The sequence below is a fragment of the Etheostoma cragini genome, chromosome 6 (assembly GCF_013103735.1).
Source record: "Etheostoma cragini isolate CJK2018 chromosome 6, CSU_Ecrag_1.0, whole genome shotgun sequence".
NCBI lineage: Eukaryota > Metazoa > Chordata > Actinopteri > Perciformes > Percidae > Etheostoma > Etheostoma cragini.
The window spans coordinates 9,993,645-10,016,534 of record NC_048412.1 but is presented as its reverse complement, the minus strand read 5'-3'; the positions used below and the strand labels follow the sequence as shown (position 1 = coordinate 10,016,534).

General features: G+C 40.2%; 2 protein-coding genes across 2 annotated transcripts in view; both read right to left on the bottom strand.

The window, feature by feature from the left end:
- Positions 1-590: 590 nt before the first annotated feature.
- On the bottom strand, positions 591-9,774 carry LOC117946949 (double-strand-break repair protein rad21 homolog A-like). Its single transcript, XM_034875468.1, has 14 exons — positions 9,605-9,774; positions 8,103-8,293; positions 7,666-7,795; positions 7,450-7,549; positions 7,225-7,331; positions 6,338-6,535; positions 6,069-6,194; positions 5,813-5,938; positions 4,324-4,547; positions 3,663-3,816; positions 3,341-3,486; positions 2,746-2,934; positions 2,395-2,478; positions 591-1,559 (listed from the first exon to the last, which is right to left on the bottom strand). The coding sequence occupies exons 2-14, from the start codon at positions 8,244-8,246 to the stop codon at positions 1,368-1,370; spliced, it is 1,920 nt and encodes a 639-aa protein (XP_034731359.1). The 5' UTR covers positions 8,247-8,293; positions 9,605-9,774; the 3' UTR covers positions 591-1,367.
- A 2,940-nt stretch (positions 9,775-12,714) lies between these two features.
- LOC117946948 (exostosin-1a-like) overlaps positions 12,715-22,890 on the bottom strand; it is a 41,022-nt gene continuing 30,846 nt past the window's right edge. The window contains exons 5-11 of the mRNA XM_034875467.1: positions 20,568-20,700; positions 19,938-20,056; positions 18,289-18,384; positions 17,284-17,373; positions 16,977-17,137; positions 16,691-16,862; positions 12,715-15,851 (exon numbers count right to left, since the gene is read on the bottom strand). Of these exons, the coding sequence (XP_034731358.1) occupies positions 15,666-15,851; positions 16,691-16,862; positions 16,977-17,137; positions 17,284-17,373; positions 18,289-18,384; positions 19,938-20,056; positions 20,568-20,700 (957 nt within the window). The 3' untranslated portion in view covers positions 12,715-15,665. The remainder of the gene's footprint in view (positions 15,852-16,690; positions 16,863-16,976; positions 17,138-17,283; positions 17,374-18,288; positions 18,385-19,937; positions 20,057-20,567; positions 20,701-22,890) is intronic.

Below are 22,890 nucleotides of genomic sequence, written 5' to 3'. Positions count from 1 at the left end.
AATATTACTCCATTTCCGTGTCAACATCCTAATTGTTTTTGAGACATTTGTATTAGTGAAAATAAATCCCTAACCAAAGGAGATAACAGCAACATAAAACCTTGTGTAATATTGCTTGATTAAAGATACAAAATAAAGACCATTCCCTCACTAGGCTCCTACTGAATTAATGGTAAAGCTCAACTACTACTACTGGAACAGCACCAAGTGTTTTCTATAAACACTGGCAATGGACGATGGAGATGAAGGATGCAATCAGAACCACAAATACCACCTCAACCGCTATTATTACCAGTGTTCACTACAATTACAATAAGCCATGTACGGAAGAGGATTAGGGCGGCATGTGAAAAATGTATCATGTTCTGAGATCAAAGTCAGAATTCTGCCTTTTTTTTAAAATTATTATTATAAAAAATGTCAGAATTGTGACTTTAAACTCAGAACCCAGAGAATTTTTCAATTGCCGCTAATGCTCTTCCATAAGACATGCAATGAAAAATGATTGCTTTAAATTATAGGTCTGCCATCGAGTAAAAAGGTGAATTTAAAAGTTGTATAAACCATAAAGAGAACTAAAAATCCCGTTACCAAGTACTTAAAACACTTTATTTCAAATCTTTACAGATGTATCACAACTAGAGGTTACCCGAAGACTAAAAAGGTGGGATACTGAACTTAACTTTAACAAGAACATTACCTAGTTACATAATGCAAAAGGCTGAATAAGCAAACGTAAAAAGGTACAAAAAATATTACATAAAACTTAATTGATAAACGGCCTGAATTATACATCTGAAACATGATATTTAATGCCAGGATAAGATTCACCAATAATTTGACAGACTAATCGTTTTGTTTATCATGAAAGAACAAGTGCAACAAGGAGAATATGGGAGAGATTACACTTCTGAGCAATAAAACAGTACCTTTCCGGAAAATGTACAGAGTCAATACAGGATTCCATGTGAAAATACAGGGCTCTTTATCTAAAATCTGCAATAATTAAATGTTGTGAGGGGCAATGGTACAAAAGTTATGGAATAAGCGGACAACGGAAATTTAACTTACAAAACAAAATAAAGAAAAGCTTACAAATTGGTGACTGAAAAAAAAAGGTTGATTTATAAATATACTTGTTAGAGACATTCTTCCTCACTCCATTTCAACCAATTGAATACTGCATGATTCCATCTGTAGTACAGTAAAAAAATGTTTTGTTTTTTTAAAACCGGTTCCCCACTACTCCCTCCCCTTCCCCAGAGAAAATGGAACAGTAAAACACAAAAAATAAAAAGGCAAAAAAAGTTGAGTAAGTTAAAAAGTATGTCTGTTGCAAGCAGAGTGTTTGTCTGTTCTTCCAATGTCTAAATAAGGTGGAATCTTGGTCCAGCGGTGGCGATGATGTCGCTGTAGGGCTCAGTCTGGGTCACCTCGATGGCTTGCTGCTTCTTGAGGACGAGGAAACTGTAAAACTTGGCAGCTGCCTGCTTCTTGTTGTTGTTCCGGCACAATTCAAGCAGGCTAACTGAGTCGGCACCGGTCTTAGCCATGACGCGCTTTGGGGTCAGAAACACAGAGTGTCAGTTTACGTGTAATGTAAAGTGAACAAGTTAACACGTAAAAGGAGAGGAAAACAATACTAGGTCAGGATGCTGGGTTGCCAAAGACGGTGCTTTTCAAATTTAAACTTGTACATTAAAAAACTATTTTGCACATGGTTATGGGTGGAGGAAGCAGAAATGAACAGATAGAAATGGTGGTGATGAAATGGCATGCTTATTGAAAAACGGAGCAGTACATTTTGCATGCGAATTAAAAATTTGAGTAACTTGGCATTTTATTTCAAACAGTGTAGCTCTGATTATGAACTGGGCTGTGTTACCGTCTACCATTCATCATTTACAACACCCAACCCAAGTTATCGGTTACAGCAACTGGTTTTTGTTATGTCCACATGAATGTCAAACATTTTAATTTCTTTTAATTACTTTGTTCTTTCCACCCTTGAGGACACTATTATTTTTGATAAATGGCCATTTTGTGTTGTGAATGATGAGCGTAAGAAAGGAGCATTGATGAAACTTGGCTCTGTACTCACATCACGACTAGTTTAATCAAATAGGCTTTAAATAAATCAATTCACTTGTTTTTTTTTCCTTTTCCAATTTGCATGCATTTTTAACGCTTCGTTTTTCAATTTCATCTCCATTTCTGTCAGTTGATTTGTTACTTCCACCCCATATACGTGGTAGATAAACAATAGTAATGTTTAAATAAAAATTAAATCTCCACGCGCATCTGATTTTATTAGACAAGTCCTATAAAAACTTTATTGAAGTCTACCTAAAATTGGCTCTCGACATAATTTGAAAAGTAATAGCTTTTTTGTACCTGGAGGCCGTGCAGCATCTGCTGGGTTCTCTTGTTCCATCTCTTCTCCTCCTGATCCTGGTCCCCAACCTGATCGTCGTCCTTCTGAGAGACAGAGACAACACAGTCATCAGCATCATGTGGCCCAGACTCAAACCGCAACGCATGTACAATCAAATGAAGGCTCGTCTCTACAGAGAGGAATTATCTGTTATCTGCTTAAGTTTGCAATAGATTTTTGTTCTCTCTTTCACGTACGCGTTAGGGATTTTTTCTTGATTGCACTTTAGGCAGTTTTTAAACAAAATGCATTGCTATCAAATGACTACTACAAACTATTGTGTATCAGAGAAAGCAGTCTTTTTCCCTCACCTCCTCTTCATCACTATCATCCTTGTTGTCTTTGCCTTTTTCACCAAGCAGGTCAAGCTCGGGGACAAGCTGGGTGAGGCTGAGGCTGCTCTCCTCTGGGGGAAGATCCACCTGATGCATGTCTAACCTCTGAGACAAGACTGAGTGGTCAGCCACCTGCTGCTGCTGCTGCTGCTCCAAGGGAGCCATCTGAAACGGGTGAAGACAGGGGCAATCAAGTTAGGACACATGTTCAACGAGGTTTTCCATTTCCGCCATTTAATTGTTCGCCATTTCCAAAGTTTACAGCTTCAGCATTTAACAAAAAAAAAAAGGTGTAATATTTTCATTAGATAACAGATAAGAACAATGTGACTAAATTGAAATTAAAATCATCAAATCTGCTCTAGACCAGCACGTGGTTTAACAAATGGTAACCAGTTTTTCATGAAAGATGGCGCTACTGCTTAAACACAGAAAGCAACTACCAGTCGGCATTTAAACATGCCTTTTCTACATTTTGCCACCTCAACAAAAATTTGCTGAGGAAAATGTATGAAACCTTAATTCCAGTGTTTTGACAGAGAAAAATGAAATGTAGGTGTTAAGTACTCACGGGAAGGGTGCCCTCTTTGTCGAAGGTCTTGCGTTTGACGCCTCGGGGGGTGGATGGAGGAGGCATGACTGTTTCATCCAGGGTCGTCCTGCTGCCCTCCATTGCAGAGGCAGCCAGCATACTGGGCTCCTCCATGATAGTTTGGTCTGTGGGGTGGATAAGGAAGAAATAATAAAATGTAAAAAGAAATAATAGCACATAGCCCTATTTAATAAGGGATGGAGTCTCCGTTAGATTTTCTGCTATCAGTTTCTTTCCCGATCACAACTCATGACATGTCTGCAGTGGGGTACGACCTCTATTCTCTTCCTGCGTGACTTACCAATAACATCTCTGTGCTGACTCATGACCTCCTCTCTAGGCACCTCTGGGTTCTCCAGCTCTTTGAGGAACTCATCCAGACTGTCTGCTTCGCCGCCTTTTCTCCTCTTCCTCAGCTCGTCTGGCACCAGGGGTGTCAAGCAGCGTGTGAACATCTGACACCAGAGATTGAGACAGTTAAACTTGAAGGGACATTTTACTAAAACAAATGACTAACTATATTCCAAGTCAGTAGTACAATAACAAAAAAACATAAGGAGGGATGATTGATGCTAGACAAAGGAAAAGAAGTCGGCTAAATTATGCATCTAGACGTTTTCCATTCAGTATTCTGGAGGGGTAATGTGTGGGTGTGAGAGGATAGGGAGGAGAAAGGCAAAACCAATAACTTCCTCCAGCTTGTGGCTTCAATGTTTCATTTTAAATCCCACAACCTGAACTGAATGTAAATGAAAGATATAAAATCTACTCTCTTCTCTTCCATTAAAAAGTGCCAGAGTCGACCTACTTAGAGAATCAGACCACGGGTGTGGCTTGCTTATTATTGTTCCCCAAGTGGTAATACTGCTTGTCAGTGTTTTCTATGGTTCAAATAGTTATGAGGGGACATGTGTACATATTTATCGACAGATGCGTGCATATTTATAACACGCTCTTGTCACCTTGAGCAGCCTGGCATTCCAGAGGGGCTGAGCAGGCAGAGAGAAGAGCTTCTCCACTCCTCCAGTCTCCTTCCACATCATAAGTTTCTTGGTGGGGGGGGCAAGGTCCAGGGTGGTGACAATGTCCGAGTAGTCAGACAACTGGGCCCTGATGGTCTTACTGTCCAGCTCCTTTACACTGTCCACAATCAGCTTCCTCTTACGCTTTGCCTTGGTCTCTTTCACTGTAAACGTGAAGAAGAGGAAAATTGCTTCATGGCTGCTCCACTGTAATTTTACCATCATTAACAGGGTTTGTGTTCAATACATTTAGCAGCAGCGCGCCACATCTCCTTCAGCCGTTTATGAAAAGTCATAAAGTCGTAATTACACCACTGCGGAGCCATCTGCTCTACTGAACTCAAGCAAACGATCAATCGCTCTCTCTCTGCCATTGATGGTGAGCAACTGGAACAATGACAGGACGCCAACACGCACAAAGTCATGGCAACCAAATTACAGTAGTGAGTAAAGCAGTATCTCAGGCAGAGTGACAAACAGCAACGAAAGCCTCGACATTAAAACTGCACTCACACGGGCCTCGTGAAATATGACAGCTACAGTATATTGGTTAATAGCGTTATGGACACTGAATTTGATGAATTTAATGTTCATCAGACCCCACATGAGACAAGAAGCTAACGTTAGCGAATGCTGCGGTCCCGCTGCAGGAGGTGTTGTATTCTCCCGACACGCTGAACTAACGTTCCGGTTTAAAACCCACCATGAAAAAAAAAGTTGTTATATTCCCTTGGTATTTCGTTTTGTTGTTTAACTGTGTAAAATGAGTGGTGACGTTAAAATCACATTATTTTGGCACAATGTTTAGTAATGACAGTAGTGGTGGTCATAGTGAGTGAAAATGTGATGTGAGATGCACATTGCAAAATGTGTTATGTATCTGGAATTGTTCGTTAGCTATGTGATCTCTGTAAAGCTGAACAGACTCGCAGTAGTAACATTAGGCTAAAACTGATTTTATTGTGATCTTAAAAATCTTCTGTGAGAAAGGACGGATATTGGGACATGATATTATATCATGATGATGCTTCTGAGAAACAATTGCAAATAAAGCCAACTGTTGCTAAAAAGGAACTACACACTTAGGTTTTTACTTAGGTAACGTAAATGTTCACGTTGATCCACAAGCATAAATACTACAATTTTGACATAGCTACCTTGGAATGGTATAGCAAAATCTCCCCAATCGTCTCACAGTGTAGATTTATTGGCTAATACGACAAGCTTAGCCATTAGCATTCAATTTCCTATTTCCTATGAGTGCTTTCCTATGGTTTGGAAAATGGTAAAGCATTTAGAGAATGGAGACTTTGAAAAGATGTAAATAATGCAAAAAACTAAAAAGAAGAATTCATTCTCTGATTTTATACAACAATAGACAGAATTTTTAAAATAGTCATCTTGACAGAAAGGTAAGAGAGGGCCTTACCAGTGATGTCAATGGGCTCCAGGGCAAAAGCCTCCTCCTCATTGTGAACCAGAGTGGTCTGTTCTGTCTGGTCAGCCATTGCTGGCAGTGGCTCCGCTGGGCCAGAGTCTGGGCTGTCGGGACCCGCTACACACAAAAATTTAATTGTAATTCCCCCATAAACAGACAAGTAATAACACAACTTGACACAAGACAACATACATTTACTTTATAGTATGTCCTACATTACACATTAAGGTGAACAAACTTTACTTACGTGACTGGAGGTTGTCAAAGTCGTCCTCATCGTCGCCATGATCTGGAGGCATCATGACACTTTCTGTGATGGCTGGAGGGTCATCAAAAATACCTCCTCCATCTTCAGAGCTCAGTAGCTTATCAACTGGGAAATAAAATATAGAATTAACTCTTCATTACAAAAAAATATTGCAATACAGTACCTCTATATAGCCAATGCTACAATAAAAAACAGTAAAAAAAAACATTTAAAAAAAAAATACAAAAATAACAGACAGAACAGCTCACCCAGCATTCCCCCATCACTGTTGCCCATTGAACTGTCCCCAAAGTCATCATACTCCATGTGGTTGGACTTGTCTGGGAGATTGGCTGGGCCGGGCTCAGCCTCCAGCAGAAGGTTAGAGGCTGTGGCACCGTGCATGATATCCTCCTCAAATGTGCTGGCATCACGCATCATCTCTCGGTCATCCATGCCAAAGTCAGCTGAAGAGGACAGGGCAAGTCTTTGTTGAACCCAACATTTCTATTATTCGTACAAGGAGATGACATCTCTAAAATCTATACAATTTTAAATTATTCTGCAGTATAATATAATAATGTCCAAATAAAGTTAATTATTACAGTTAGAGTCCTTCTTAAAATGTATGACTTTTCTTATTGTGTAATGTAAGAAGTAAAAAGTTGTGGATACATTTTTACTTCCTCCAACCATATATTAAATTAAGATTCAATGTAAAATTTTCATGTTGCAATAATTTAATCTTACACTAAATCATTGTGAAAACAAAACTTTCTAGATGTGTTGTTACTTTGGCAAGGTCATCATCAAAAAAGCAAATTACTACATTCATATTTGTCCATGTTGACATTAGTGGCTTCATGTACATTTGTAAAAAACTTTGCTTTGTTTATCTTTTCATATAGCTAGACGTCTAAACTCGGGGACAAAGCCGTTATGTTAATATAACGACCGTGTTAATTCCAAACAGACAGCTTTGTCAAGGCAGTTTGTGCTTTAGTGGCCATCGTTAGAATTTGTAATATAATTGCAAAATTTTGCAACGTGTTTAAAAATCGCAATAACATTGTATCGTACGTAACATAAGTATTGTGGGGCCTCTGGTGATTCCCACCCCTGTGGTACAAGTGTACACGTTAGTGTAGTTTCCTACCAAAGTCATTGTCCTGCAGTAGGCTGAGGTTGCCAACATCTTCCCTCATGGTGATCTCTTCTACTCTGCTCTGGTTCAGGGTGAACTGTTGGGCCACATCTATGTCACTGTTTGGGGGAAGAAGAAAAAATTAAAATAAGGATGAGTACAACAGCTGGTTGTTGAATTAAAAACTCACACGAAATAAGGGGATGAACATCAGAATAATACATGTAGTTTACTTACTCCAGATCAGGAAGTGGCTGGTCAAAGTCATGGAACTCCTCAGGTAAGGTGATGGCATTGTAGGCTGCCTCTCTGTTTTCCTCAGGTAGATCCACCACACCTGAATATAAATACAAGCAGCAATGTCAAACAAATGTTTTCAGCCACACAAAGACCAAGTTTGAGTCAGTTTTTGTTTGGGAAAACTGATCACAAATGTAATGTTATGTTCCTTACCTGGCCTAAAAGCCATTTTGATCTTGATGAAAGCTTCATTACAGTCAGCAAGGAGGTACTTGGCCTTCCTGTGGTAGATTCTCACCACCCCGAGAAGCAGGTGGCCTGATGTACGCAATGCCATCTTCACCTAAGAGAAAAAAGGCACAGTGGAAATGCAACAAAAAATATCTTGTTACATTTTTTGGGAAAAACAAGACTGAACTGTTGTGCAGCAATGAGAGCAAAGATACTTTGTGAAGGTCCTGCGCTTTGTTTTAAATAAAGCATTCACTTTTGTTAAACTGTGACAGCTGCAGGTATTTACTCTGCTATAATAATGAATAATAACTTATACTTTATTAATCCCGCAAGGGAAATTACATTTCACTCCGTTAGAATTCACATTACACACAGGCCTGAGTTAACACACATGCTTAGTGCTTTTGTCTTGTTACCTTGGGTGAGATGATGCTCTCCACACTGCTCTCTAAGTTGCATTCAAAGACATGGGCCTTGGTCAGCTTCTTGTCCCAATGGGCCGCTAGCCAGATCTTGGCCAGCGGCCCACGCTTGCTGAGGACAAAGTGGGCGTAGAACATTGCCCTGGTTCCCCTGGCTCACACAATCACACTGCTGTATGGGCCACCTGGAAAACATCATTGATAGGTTATTCTAAAAAGGTCAGGACAACAGAAAAAGTACCGAAATGCAAGACACAGACAGGCAGCACAGAATCATCCCTTAGGGAAGAGGTAAGCAATAATAACCTCGATATCTCTAAAAGTTCATGAAAAGGAATATGGGGCAGAAAATGCAACGTGATGAACAGTTGGATGTTTTCATAAAAGTTGTAAATATATATCGTGTATGATTATATAACGTGTATAAATGATAAATGAATATCGTTCTCAAAAATGCCAGGGGGGCAGTTATAAGCAATCATGCCGGTCCAACACGTCAGAACAACCAGGCTGTCATCACATTATCTAGAACGGTAACTGGTTAACGAAAAATAAGGTAGCGATATATATCGAAAGTCAGGGATCTTTCTCATCTTCTCAGCAAGTTAGGCAACAACACTGCAAAGATGAGGAACGTTAAACCAATTCCCCCCGGAATGCGGATTGGTTTTAGCCAACGTCACATCATGTTGGGGATTTATAACTACTTTCCTCCGAATTTTATGACATGGATGGGGGGTGTCTGTTGTCTCTCGATGGAACGAGCAAACTCCCTCGAAGCACTTCTTTTGTTTTGGCTATACTTACTTTGATTGACGTTTGCGCTAACGTTAACTGTGGCACACCGCAAGTATATAAAAAAAGACATGAAAATTAAAAAAAAATCATAATTTTAATCAAAACAAGGGCTTCATTGAAGTTCCGCCTATTTCCCACTTAGGGACCCAAACACTGGAAATGCACATGTCTGCCTATGATAACCGACACTTTAACGTATGTTACTCTACTTCAATGAATATGCATTGTTAAATTACGCAAAAACATAAGTTGGTCAAAAAGAAAATGTGCGTGGTTAAGTATGCAGTTAATACGGTGTAATACGTTAAGAGCGCCAAGGGGTTGGTCAACGCCAGTAAATAGTCGGCGCCATCAAGTGGGATGAACTAACTTAGCCGCCGTAACTAACGTTACAGAAGCAGCAATGAAACCGATTTGTGCCGATTTCAGTTCCTTGCAGTAAAAGTGTAGCTTTAGTAAAACGGCGGACCAGAATAAAATTCGTCCATGAAAAGAAAGTGAAGCGCACTGGAACGAGGCGCCCATCCAAACCTAATCATACTTGTTTCCCTCTATCAGCACAACTGTGTCGTTAGCTGGTGGCTAACGGCTGCTTGTACAGTGAAGGCCGCAGAAAGTCCACACAAACGTGCATCCTTATTTCGTCTCGTAGAACACACTAAACCACGAGCAAATATTTGTGCTGCAAACACACTTACCGACAGTACCCCTTTTACAGTGAAATTCCAACAATTATGTTATTTCTCCCAGCGAATCCTCCCCTGTTGTACTCATTAAAACAGCCAAGATGGCGCCAGTCGCCTTCCTCCCGCTCACCGCTGTCCTTTTAAAATCGGCAGGATGTTTACAGTCAAAAATGGCGGAGGAGGAGTCTGCAGATGCCCGCTGTGAGCACTGAGCAGAGATAGGGGGCGCTGTGGTACAGTGCTTTCCATGGGACAGGTACTTGACTGATTATACATCAATAAATAAGATGAAAATAGTGTGTCTCAAAATACCCATGCAAATGATTATAGATCCAATGCATACGATAAGTGGACGAAGGGATGGATGCATCTATTAATATCAGTTACATTGTTGTTGTAACATTCCTTTAATTTTTGTAATGGTTCACTTCCCACCCACTTGCTCATGGCAGCTGTATGCCTGGTATTGAATTTTTGGGGAAAAAATTGTCTACCTACTCTGTTCCCATCCCCAACTGTCCCATCTGGCCCCTAATCTTTTGAAAACAACACATCCCATGTTGTAACACTAGTTATGACCATGGCCCACTCAGACTCACATCCGGTAAATCAACAGAATGGTCTAAAACAAACTGTGGTCTACTAATACACCTTTTTCACATCAGACATTTTGACACACTTAAATGGAACAGAGCTAAGTTAATTAGGTATACCTGCACCTAATTTCCTGTTATAAGTCAAATGTTTGCTTTGAGAAAGGCCTAGTAACAACCAATTAAATTAATGTTTAATGGGTGAATTCATCAAGGGAAAACGTAAATAGGTTACACAATACGTACATGATGAGAAAACCCTGAAATGACCACAACCTACCAAACAAACTGAACAGAGTACTCAGTAAAAAAAAACTAACTTCAAATAGTGTATTAGATAGAGAGATGAGGAGCATGCCTGACAGAGAGACTGAAACATCTACAATCAAATTCCAAAATTGGTATGCAGTAAAGCGGATTTGCCTCATAGGCTACAGCATCTGCTGCAGTAGAACTGCTGCCAGTTGAGCATGTTTATGATTTACTAGCAGCAGGGCTCCATGACACTGTACGGGGAGGGGATTGGTAGATAACTGAGGTAGTGCTCACAGATTGTTATACTAATGTTGAATTTAGTTGTTATTATCAGCATGGTTTGATAATTGATCTATTGTTTTAAGTCACATTAAATGAGCCCATGCTTACATAGCTGGATCTCTGCAAAGACAGTACAGATGGAAAACAAGGTAAATTCACAAGGCACTCAAGCTGCGCTATAATGCATCATAATCACAGAATGATAACACTGGCAATAAGTATTTATCATGTTTACGTGAAGAAGTGATTCTCTAAATGTATTTCAATGTGTGCAAATATGCTCCAGAATCAATCAGATCATCATTCTCGTTCACATTTAATCATTTCACAAACACGCTCATTGTGAGATGAAGGAAATATTGATTTAGGCCAAATTGCTGAACGTGATTCCGCAATTGAAAGCGTAACAAACGTAAGAAAGACAATAAATGAACTTAAAAGGTTGTTTAATATAAAAGTCGATGATGCTTTTTGAGGAGTGGTCGATTTATAGTCATATCATAGATATTATATATTATAATTCTTGTGCAGCATATGCAGAAATGGGAATGTGCCACATTTTAACACAGAGACATTTCTAGATGGGGACACAGTTTTGGGCTGCCATCTGCTAAACAAGATAATTTGATCCAGATAGCTAATGGCTGGCTGCTGTTATCATGTGACAGATACATGTAAACAGCCTTAGAGAGACCAACCACTTCTATCCCTACATGCAGTGTTGGAATGACATGCAAGCAAAGGGCTGCAGGTCGGAGTAGAACAGGTGTCTGCCGTGTCGAGGAGTTATACAGTATGTATATACCGTATGTGCGCCTGAACTACCAATTGAGCTAATCCGGCCACCAAAGGGATCCCCTTCTACTGTCCTGTAATCTAGCTGCTTTTCTATCACTTTCTGTTGTACTGTCACTGCAAGTTCTCATTAAATATCCAATTTATTGGTGTGTATATTATTAGATTTAATTAGTGATGCCTTTATTTATTTCTCTTTCATACGGCCAAGTGTAACATGCTGCAATAATATTTGATGCAAAGCTGATAGAAAGAGGAAGGCATTTGTCAAATTTGGCCTGGAGTCGCAGTATTTATTCCAGGAAGAGGCCTGGCTTCAAGCACGCTGAGATCCATCTCAACTGCAGATACACATCTCATCAGTAGGATTAAGAAACTGATTAGCATACCGTTCAATCATAGAAGCCGACTTTTGGCAGTGGATAGACGCCACTGGGGCAGTAAACTTTCACTTCTTGTTGTTTTTTTCCTGTCACTCCATGCTACAAAGCATCTACACATTCACAGAACATTCAGAGTGGATGAGGTCTCAGTGTAACTGTCCGATTGGTTTTTCTTTTGGTATGTCACTAGATAATGTATGATGTGTACTAGGCACTGGTCCATATGTACAGCTTTCTGCTTTAAGAGTTTTGCGTCTGTACGTGTGTGTGTGTGTGTGTGTGTGTGTGTTTGGGGGGGTAGCAATCCCCCCTGTAGCTGTTGGTGCAGCGGAGTTGGCAGCTCTCATGCACCATGGGATCATCCTGGATAGATGCTGTTATTTATGCAGCGTGTCTAAACCGATCATCCTGACACAGATTTATGTAAACACAGCAGTTTCTTGGCACAGGATGAGGTTCACACACGCACAAGGAGGAAGCTAAAGGTATTATTTAGTTTGGCTCTCCCTCACTGGGCGCATAAACCCAACACGCAAAATACGGTTTGGGAAGCCTGATGGGTTGCCAGCAGGTCAGAGAGGAAGAGGGATGACAAAGTGAGTGTGTATACTAGAGCAAAGTGAAGGTTTTAACTATCTAATTGTAACATCTGAAGTTTGATTCAGTATTTGTTTGAAAGACATACACAGCAAAACACTGTTAAAGGATGAAGGTAAATGGTCAGTAAAAGAACACACAGGCAGCCATTTTATATCAAACATTTTTATTTATTGTTTTTTTTTTATAAACTTATTTTACAAAATTGTGATTTTTCCCCCCTCTAACTTTCCATTTTAATCTCTATAAAATTAGGTCTTACGTTACGCAAGAGAGGGAAGGAAGCAGGGAGAGATTCAGCCGGAACACAATCCTGTCTGATAAATACTGTGTATGAGAGAAATATTTATTTGTTACATGTATTACTATACTTGTGACAACCAGGAGAAGGGCGCCTCTAACGGCCCCTTGAAAATATAGTAATACAAGGCAGTACGTCAAAAAGAAGTTCCTACAACAGAAAAGGCAGGAATGTCAGTATCAGATGTGTGGTGATAAGTCTCAGTAGCATTCCAGTGTTAAACAATATCATTTAGGGAGTCATTATGGGCATATTGATGAAGAAAAACAACAACTATCAAATGAAAACAGGGACCTGTTTCTTGCACAAGGCAGATAAGAAAAAAAAACTACTAAGTGTATTTCTTCTGAAGGCACATCAATGTACAACCCCCTGCCCTCTGAAACATAATACAGGTTAAGAGAAAGAGATAGAGAACATGTAATCTTAAATATTGCACCAAGTTCATTTCTGAAATGTGATTTTCTTTGACCGTAATCAGTTGTCTTGATAGCACTGTGTTTAGTACTAGGATTGTTTCTTTGCTCTGAAGCTGATAGAACATTCTCTGAGGTGAAAAATACCATGCAGTACCCCTTCACTCACACATACACACTCTTTTCATCCCTTCCCCCGCTCGCTTATACATTTTACTTTCTTATATAGAGATGACATGCTTTTAATGAACCAAAAAATAAATGTGAATGCATGGCATTCTTGTGTCAGATGAAAAAAAAAAGCAAAAACATATATGATCTGTTGGCACATTTTGTGGTGAAGGGTACATAACGGTAAAGCCTTCCCAAAATCATAATTTATCTTCCTCAGACATAAAGCTGAAGCTACCAAAGGAGGTGTCGGGGGCGGTGCGGTTCGATTTCTAATGAAAAGTTGCTGGCTTTGGAGGGATACTTCCTACACAGATAGACTTTAAACTCATGATGCACTGTGATTTAAAAACACACATGCACATTCTAAATTGATCAAATTCTGTTAACATTTTCAGATAACCTGATATGACATGTCAAGGCAGAAAAATAAATGAAGCTGTGATCGTTGATCCAACCATTTAGAAAGTGTTGAAGTAAATTAGCCTCGTGATCCTTCTTAGAAAAAAAAAAACAATTTCATGTTCCACTGACACTTTCAATGTACCCTTTTACAGTAAAGGAGATCCAAGTCTCAGATTAAGAAGACTTGGCCTTGTGAATATGGCCAGAGCACATTGCCAATCTATATCTCTGAGAGGAATGACAGTTTAAATCTTTGATTATCAGAGATACAAACAGCCATTCTGCACACATAAAGGACATTGAGAGGCTTCTAATTACATGTATTTATGTTGAAGCACTACCACAAATGAGAGATAATTACTTCATAGCACATATCTCATATGTTCTCCATATGCCATTTAACAGTATCACAAATGCTTGGGGAAAATTCTTGTCAGTCTGGTCATATTTGTTCATAACAAGTGGGGAAAATACAGTAGTCACTTAAGTATGACGCCAACTCTGACTCTGGAAGCATCAAGCACTATATGATGCTCCTAGATGTAAGCAGTGTTAGCCCCGGCTAAGTGTTGGTCAGCCTACTGCCAAACTTATCATTGGAAAAAATTAAACTGGGTCCAGGGCATAAAGTCAATAACCATATTTAAATATCCTTTACCAACCAAGCCTAAAAGATCCGTAGATTTCACAGCTGATCCTTAGCTTGACTACCTTAACCAAGGCAACTCTTGTGATCTTCTATTGTCCTTTGACGCAGCATACAAGTACCGATTGTAGCTTGTCATATAAGCATTTACAAATGGGGGGAAAAAAAGACACATGAACAAGACTTTTGCTCAAACGAAAATAGAGAATTCCATTGAACAATGTCTGCATGTCTATTCAGTTCCTGTGGATACCTATTACCATATAGCAAATTTAGAAAGCTCTAGCTAGTTGTGTGACACTGTTGTAGTTTTACCAGGAACGTGTTCTGAATGGAACATGATTGTTTTGTTTGTCAACCGAATACAAATCATTTTCATTTCAGCAAGGAAACCATGTGAATGCTGGCCCGAAGAATTTACTACAAGATCCATTACCCCATCAACCATTAAGCAAATTATGAAAAACAAAACACAAAAAAACAGAAAGCAGCTAGATCAAGGTGCTCATTCTGCACCATGTCTTTTTCTTAGACTCCAAGATCCCAACGCCATTAGATAAACATGAGGCACTGTGAATATCAGAACAACAATCAGAACTCAGTCCTGTGGTCGAGGGGCTGTCATTCCTCTCCTCACCCACTCTGCTATTGGTTTTTAATTAAGACAATACAGATATAGTAGTAGTACTGGCCATTCATTCACTGTATATAAAAAATACCTACTCACAATGCAAAATAGTGTTATCCTCTTCATAGTCATAATTATTAATACTATTCTGTCATCAAAAACTTTGACGGAGCTGTGCAGAGTGTACAGAGCAGGACAGACAGGTTGGAGTTGGGACTGGTTAGCCACTGTTGGGACACAGAAGCAGCAAGCTATGACTTCCAACTCCAGGACTTTACCCACTTCGGTTTAAAGTGGAGCAGTTTGAAAGTCCTCAGGTGTCCTTCAGTTGGTGGTATTCACGTGTGTATATATAGTGGGACCCGTGTGCTCAGCAATCCCCCAATACAGAAGAGAAAGGGTAGACAGGACAAATGGACACAGAGGAGACCAATGAATGTGGTGTCCTCCGCATCTGTTCCAGTTTTTTTTTTCCTTCTCTCTTTCTATTTGCTTCTGCATCAATCTGGCCATGCAATCACGAAGAGGCTCTGCGTTTCTCTATGTGTCCGCCCCCTCGCTCTGTCTTTGTTGTGTCCAGAGAGCGGGGGGCTTTGGAGGGTTATAGCCTCTCGATGTCCCTGTACTTCTTCCGAAGTATGGACACCTGGTCTTTGAACAGGACTGGGTCCAGCCTCATTTGAGAATGGACCAAGGGCATGGTGCCAAACCAGCTGGCAAACTTGTTCATGCAGGTCTGACGCTGGGCAAAATGGTCGGGGTCGGCCCAGCGAGACGCCCGGGAGCTCTGGGGGTGGGGGGTGGTGTAAGGAGGGGGAGAGGGAAAGATACAGAAGACCAACAAAATAAATAATGCATCACAAATTATTTTGACCTTCCAGAGCCTATTATAATTATTCATCAGTCTCTTTTTTGTTGAAGGCCATATTACAAAAAAAAAAACACGTTTTAATTTAAATTTACAAATGTGTGTCTAAAGGCCATCAGCCTCGCCAATAATCAGGGAGAGCAGGGTTCTGTCTGTTCAATACTGAGCAATATTGTGAAAAATAAATTATAATCTAGGCTTTTATAATTCAAAAGGCATGTGTTGGCATGTTTAAAAAAATGAAGCCAGAGTTTGCAAAAACAGAAAAAACACATTGCTGAATATCGCTACTAAATTGAGTTAAATGTTTTCTCTTAACAGTAAGAATGTCTTTCATGTTTTTGGAAGAGCTTTTTCTTCAAGTCTAGGTGTTAAAATTGCAACGGTGCATCCTGTTGTTTCACTTCACACATCACTTCAAGAGTGTGCTTGCAGTAATTTCCCCACAATCAGTGAAAGAAAGGCAATAAAAATGTACCTTCAAGTGGAGACATTTCCACTTCTTTGGTTTATTATTTTGCATAGGGACTAGAAATATCAAGACCTCGCTTAACCTGATTATTCACACGTAACGATCACAGAAGAAAACTAAAACGTAGTGCAACCATTGCCTGCCCCCAGACAGCCGTGAAAGAAATGGGTAACTGAATTGTTTCTCTTTGAAATAGTGCCATCAATAATCCCTAACACATTGCATGTTCTACCTTCAGGCATAATATAAAATGAAGTAGTTATACAGGATGAATATTCTGCCCCACCTGTCCCATCATGGTCTCCTTGTATTGTTTCTTCTGGGTGACTTTGATGGGTGGTAGTTTAGACACAGAGGACACCAGAAAATTCATCAGAATGTCCTCGCAGTTTGACATCTGGTCAACCATGGTCTTCAGACTGGCTGGAAGGTAGGTGGTGTACAAATAGTGGTAGTATCTGAGGGAGAACATAAAAGAGAGGGACCTGTCTTAGTACTGAACTAAATGGTAACAGAACTGCAGTGAAGAGGAGTGAAATACAATGAAGTAGCAGCGAGAAGCGTGTAAGTACTTGTGATAGATGGCAGCCCCAGTCAGCACCATGGAATATTCGTTGGTCCATTTGGAAGTGTAGCCCCAACGCTCCTTGTTGCTGTCCCAGAAGTGACTGCGAGCTGGGTAACCAACAATGCGGTCTGGGAAACTCTGCCACACTGTGAAGGCAAAGTCCACCTGGACCGAGAACAGAGAGAAACAAAGACAGAAAGACATGAGGCCAAGAAACCAGCGACACATCCACTCTGTCAAAACGATACATAATGGTGATTATTAAAAAGAAGGTCTGTGCTCTTGATTCAAATTTAGTTTAGTAGTCTGACCTCTGTGGTGGAGAGCACAGTGTCCTCATCTAGACTGAGTACAGCGTCAGTGGGGATGGTGTCGTAGGGCAGGAAACGACTGCTTATCACCTGGCAGGATTTGCGAAACACAGACAGACAAACAAAATGTAATTGGTTGGTAAAAGAGCTTTACTATGCATCTCAACAACATTAATAATAGATGTATAATCCGTCCCATATGTGCACAAACGAGGTACATCTGCCTGACAAGTAACCTACCAGTGTCTTAATGTCTGTTTGGGCTACAGAGTTGTTTCATCTTGCTGCGTTGACAGCAGATTAAATTCAAATAACACAAGCTGACATAAGACCACTGACAGCTGAAACACAGCCTTTCACTGAAACCACAGACAAAAATTGACAAGTAGCAGAGTGTGCTTTCCACCCCCTGCCTTTTGGCATGCATCTAGGCTAATAACTAACTGGATAACAAGTGCCTATAAAGTGGTTTTCAAATAATGAAATATGTGCAAGTTGTTTTTCAAAATATAGTGTTAAGGGCTTCCATCCCTGACAGCACCGGCCTTGTTAGCCACATCACCATTCAACCTACAGAGCCAAGGCTAAACAAACACAATGAAAAAAGGATGTTAGATTTAATGAAACCAATACAGGACTGCAACACCCGGCACATCCCTGACATATTAAATACTTCTGCTGTATTTCAGAAACTAGCACAGTATCAGAGTGCTGATTGGCAAACCTTTTCCACTGCTGATTGGCAGTGACACATCCTTACAGCAGCTTCTGTAACTGTGCTTAAATTCACATCCTTTTTGCCATTGGTCCACTAAGAGATGGGCCGGAAAACAGCAGAATATGTCGTGCACTTTGACCACTTTAACTACTTCGTGAGGAACTTTAGGGTGCGTGCAGTTTTACATTGACATCTCGAATAAATTCCCGCTGAAGGATTCTAGTGCTGAATGTCAAATGGCTGCAAACACATTGCCTAATGAGAGAACTAACGCCATGGTTTTTTACCTTGCTTTCGCTTTCTATAACAATGACAGGTACTGAGGTGACAGGCCAGCGGTGCTTGGCAGGAAGAGGCTTGTCACAGTTCCACACAACTATCACCTGTAAAAAAGGGAAAAAAGGTCAAGCTTAGGAATCATCTGAAACATATGTTCATATTCATCTGCAAACCTATGTATGTACACCTAGGGAGAAATATGTTGAAGTGCTCATTTTATGCAAATTTTCAGATTCATAATTGTATTTAGAGGTTATATCAGAATAGTTTTACATGGTTTGATTTTCAAAAAAACACTATATTTCTTGTTGTACTACACACTGCTGCAGCTCCTCTTTTCACCCTGTGTGTTGAGCTGTGTGTTATTTTAGCTACAGAGTGAGACATCGTACTTCTGTTCCATCTTTGTTGGCAGTGGCTAGGTAAGGACTACTAGCCAGTCAGAAGCAGAGCATGAGGGCGTGCCATGCTAGCAACTAGGCGAGCATTATAACATGTTACAAAATAACGCACGTTCGGCACGCAAGTACAGGCTGGACTACAACAGAGCTGTTTGGAGCAGTTTGTGAACAGTGTTTCCTGTTGGAGATGGTAAGTCCCTTTGGGCTTTTTTACTTTGTAAACCTATAATGTGCACAACACAGATATATAACAATAAAAGGCAGGGAAAAAAACAAAAGCCTAACATGAGCACTTCAAAATACAGGCTTATTGATGTTTGACAATTAATGTCTAACTTATCAATATATGTACAGTGTTATATGCACATGTCTTGTTTTAATTTAAAGCTCTATTTTTATTTACTTCCTATTTATGTGGAAGACAACAACTTCCTCCTTCTACTGCAGATCTATTTTCAGAACTGTCCCACCACCTACAGTTAACATGACAGGGACAAACCGTATCACTGTAAACGTTAGAAGAAAATGTGCTGACACCTTTATGCAAGCCATGCAGTTTTAAATCCAGAAAAAAACTCAACTCCCATGTCTGATGCACTTGCCACAATAATGGGTAACACTTTTACTGTACACATGGAAACCACTGCTCCAAAACACAGAGTAGTTAAAAACCCATAAACCCATCACGGTCACCATTAATATGGTAAACAGCTATTTATATTAAACTCACTGAGAAAATACAGTTCATTTGGTAATATTTTGATGATTGACAGCAGAACCGCTGTGCATTAAATTGTTCCGCAGGTTTCCTTTATTTCCCACAGTGTGCATTAGTACAGTATAACAGTATCTGTAGAGAGAGGAGTGTCAAGCTGTATCTATTGTGGCAGGAAGGTTGGATTATTATATTAACAGCCTCCCTCCATCTCCAGCATGAATAAAATACTGAGGTGTAAAAGCAGTTTTACGCAAACACTAGTAATGTGATAAACCTGAGAAATGACACTAACATAGAGACAAACCGCAGCTTTGACCTTGTTGCTTTCTGGTTAAAGTCTTCAGACACTGTGATCGAAACTCTCAGAGTTTAATCCGCGAAACATTTTCCTAATCGGATAGATTAGCTCCATAATAGTTCTGTGGAGTGTCCACTCAGCAAGCATCAGCACCAACTAGTAACCACTGCGGATCAGGTCAATCTAATCACAATGGAGTGAAGTGAGTAATATATTGTAATGTGTTGGGTGTTGAATTACCTGAGCACAGTACTGGGATTTGGCCACAACAACAAGCAGCTTCATGACTGGCTGGGACTGGGAGACCAGTGGGCTCACCACATGAACGATCGCTGTAAACCTGGTGTATGGCTTAACACCTAAAAACAGCCGGGACACATCAAAGGTAAGAAAAAGAAAAGAAGCACTCCAAATCTGTCAGGTAAAATTTAATTTTTCATGCATGAGAGTACTACCTGTTTCACAGCTTTGAGTGTCTCTTGGTTTACACTTGTTTACTTCAAGCTGTGTTTACTTGGCATACAGTGCAACTGAACGGGTCTAATTAGGCTTGTAAAGGAAAAGGTTCCCGCTAACCAAATTCCAATGTCAACAACAAGCCCCATATCTGCCCAATTAACCAAGTACAAAATGCAACATGGCAGGTCTAATAGGTGAGCTTCTCTGTGACAAATCATGAATTAATAAAAAGGTACACAGCATAACTTGTGGCAATGTCACCGGTTCACATGTTAGTTTACGAGTATTCAACAGCTGCCACGCACCAGCTGTTCCTGTGTTGTGTGTAAATGAAAATCAGTCTATCAAACCATGGGGAGTGCCATTAATGGGGTTCTTAGCACATAGCATGTGCATGAATAATGAACTGACCCAGCGTAGCATAGTAGAAGGGGAAGTCTCCCAGGTATGTAGAGTACTGAGGCAGGGTGAAAAGGCCTCCAGGCAGACTGTTCCACATGAGGTTACTCCTCGACGTGTGCTGCAGTACCCGGTCCTGGATCATCTGCACAAACAGAGGAGCGGAAGAGATCCACATTTATGTTCTCTAAAAAGCTGTCAATTGATTGCAATTGGTAAGTATCAATACTTCTGGTTCCAGTGTGACCCACAGTAAAAAGGGTCGCGATACAGTATTTTTACAATGGGTTGGAAAAACAGTGAGATGTCAGCAGGAATTTAGCTTTGAGCAAATATCTTCCATGTTTATTAACTTCAAATGAAACAAGAACTACGTCAGTCTTATATGCTGTTTGGAAATTGCGGCAGACACAGATCCTCTGGCACTTCTCAAGTCACTTCAAATAAACAAAAAAAACTGCAGACTACAAATGAGTGGTTTTTCATTATGCTGTCATGGCTTTTTTTATAGACAAATATAAAATTCAAGAATCTAATTAAACAGCAACATCATTTAAGCTGTTCCATCATCCTAAACCAAATTTACAAGCTTATTGGTTTCTTTAGCCCAACACCAATGTGCCATTATGCTTTATAGGCTCAAAGCATCAACTGTTTCCCGCTCTACCAAAGCTCTAAAGACGCTTCCAAAGGGAGAGGATACCTTAATAAAATAGGAAGCACTCTAAGGAGCTGTGGGGCAGATACAGAGCAAAGTAAACCCTGTTTACTTCTTGTAGGGATTTTGGTAATAGGCAGATTATTTAGGTGCAGCTTTACATGGTTGACAGTAAAACACGTAAAATCCCTTGCTAATGGCAGCTCACTTATGGATTACATCTGAAGCCAAAATGCTGACCTCTTACCGGCCTTGTACAATGGCATGTGTTGGAACAAGGTTAAGATACTGAGAGTGTAAACAGATCGAAGATCAGCTTCTTGGGGCTGTAACGTTACCCTTACAGAGAAATCCCATCCCTGCCTTCTGGTGCCCTGACTTCCTTCCTCTTGGGACGAGGCCTCTGTAACACTACCTGTGGTGTAAACTGCAGGCAGCAATGAGGCTGACATGTAATACTACTTAAAAATTGGCGGTACCTTTGCTAAAATAAGATTTAAACATTCATTAAACAAAACTAACATGATACATTTATCTTCTCTACATTCTGGTCGACTGCAAGGTCCACTGTTGATACTGGCTGGTGAATTATGGGATTCACAAAGACTTGCAGTGAAACATCCGTCCTTACACACAGCTAGCCTTTCACATCCTCTCTGTTTCTCTGTCACGCTCCCTTATCCTTTTTCATTCCTCCCTGCTCTCATCTTTACTTGTTTGTAATTTGAGCCCAAGAGCAGTAAAAGATAGCCCGCTTCTCACTAGAAAGAACACAGATAAATAGAGTCTGACAGGAACAAACTACTGACACGACTGATAGCAAAACCACAGCAAGAAACAGCCTCAGAGACATGACAGCAGTGTTTAACAATATACAGTCAGGTCCATAAATGTTGGGACATCAACACAATTCCAATCTTTTTGGCTCTATACACCACCACAATGGATTTGAAATGAAACAAACAAGATGTATCTTTTTATCATTTATCTGCAGACTTTCAGCTTTAATTTGAGGGTATTTACATCCAAATCAGATGAACGGTGTAGGAATTACAACAGTTTGTATTTGTGCCTGCCACTTTTTAAGGGACCAAAAGTAATGGGACAGATTAATAATCATAAATCAAACTTTCACTTTTTAATACTTGGTTGCAAATCCTTTGCACTCAATTACAGCCCGAAGTCTGGAACGCATAGACATCACCAGACGCTGGGTTTCATCCCTGGTGATGCTCTGCCAGGCCTCTACTGCGACGGTCTTCAGTTCCTGCTTGTTCTTGGGGCATTTTCCCTTCAGTTTTGTCTTCAGCAAGTGAAATGCATGCTCAATCGGATTCAGGTCAGGTGATTGACTTGGCCATTGCATAACATTCCACTTCTTTCCCTTCAAAAAACTCTTTGGTTGCTTTCGCAGTATGCTTTGGGTCATTGTCCATCTGCACTGTGAAGTGCCGTCCAATGAGTTCTGAAGCATTTGGCTGAATATGAGCTGATAATATTGCCCGAAACACATCAGAATTCATCCTGCTGCTTTTGTCAGCAGTTACATCATCAATAAATACAAGAGAACCAGTTCCATTGGCAGCCATACATGCCCAGGCCATGACACTACCACCACCATGCTTCACTGATGAGGTGGTATGCTTTGGATCATGAGCAGTTCCTTTCCTTCTCCAC

Coding starts and splice junctions, on each gene's coding strand:
- LOC117946949 (XM_034875468.1), bottom strand. CDS start 8,246: ATGTTCTACGCCCACTTTGTCCTCAGCAAGCGTGGGCCGCTGGCCAAG. Junction 7,550..7,665: donor CAAAATGGCTTTTAGGCCAG/GTAAGGAACATA, acceptor ATTTATATTCAG/GTGTGGTGGATCTACCTGAG. Junction 2,479..2,745: donor ATGATAGTGATGAAGAGGAG/GTGAGGGAAAAA, acceptor TCTGTCTCTCAG/AAGGACGACGATCAGGTTGG.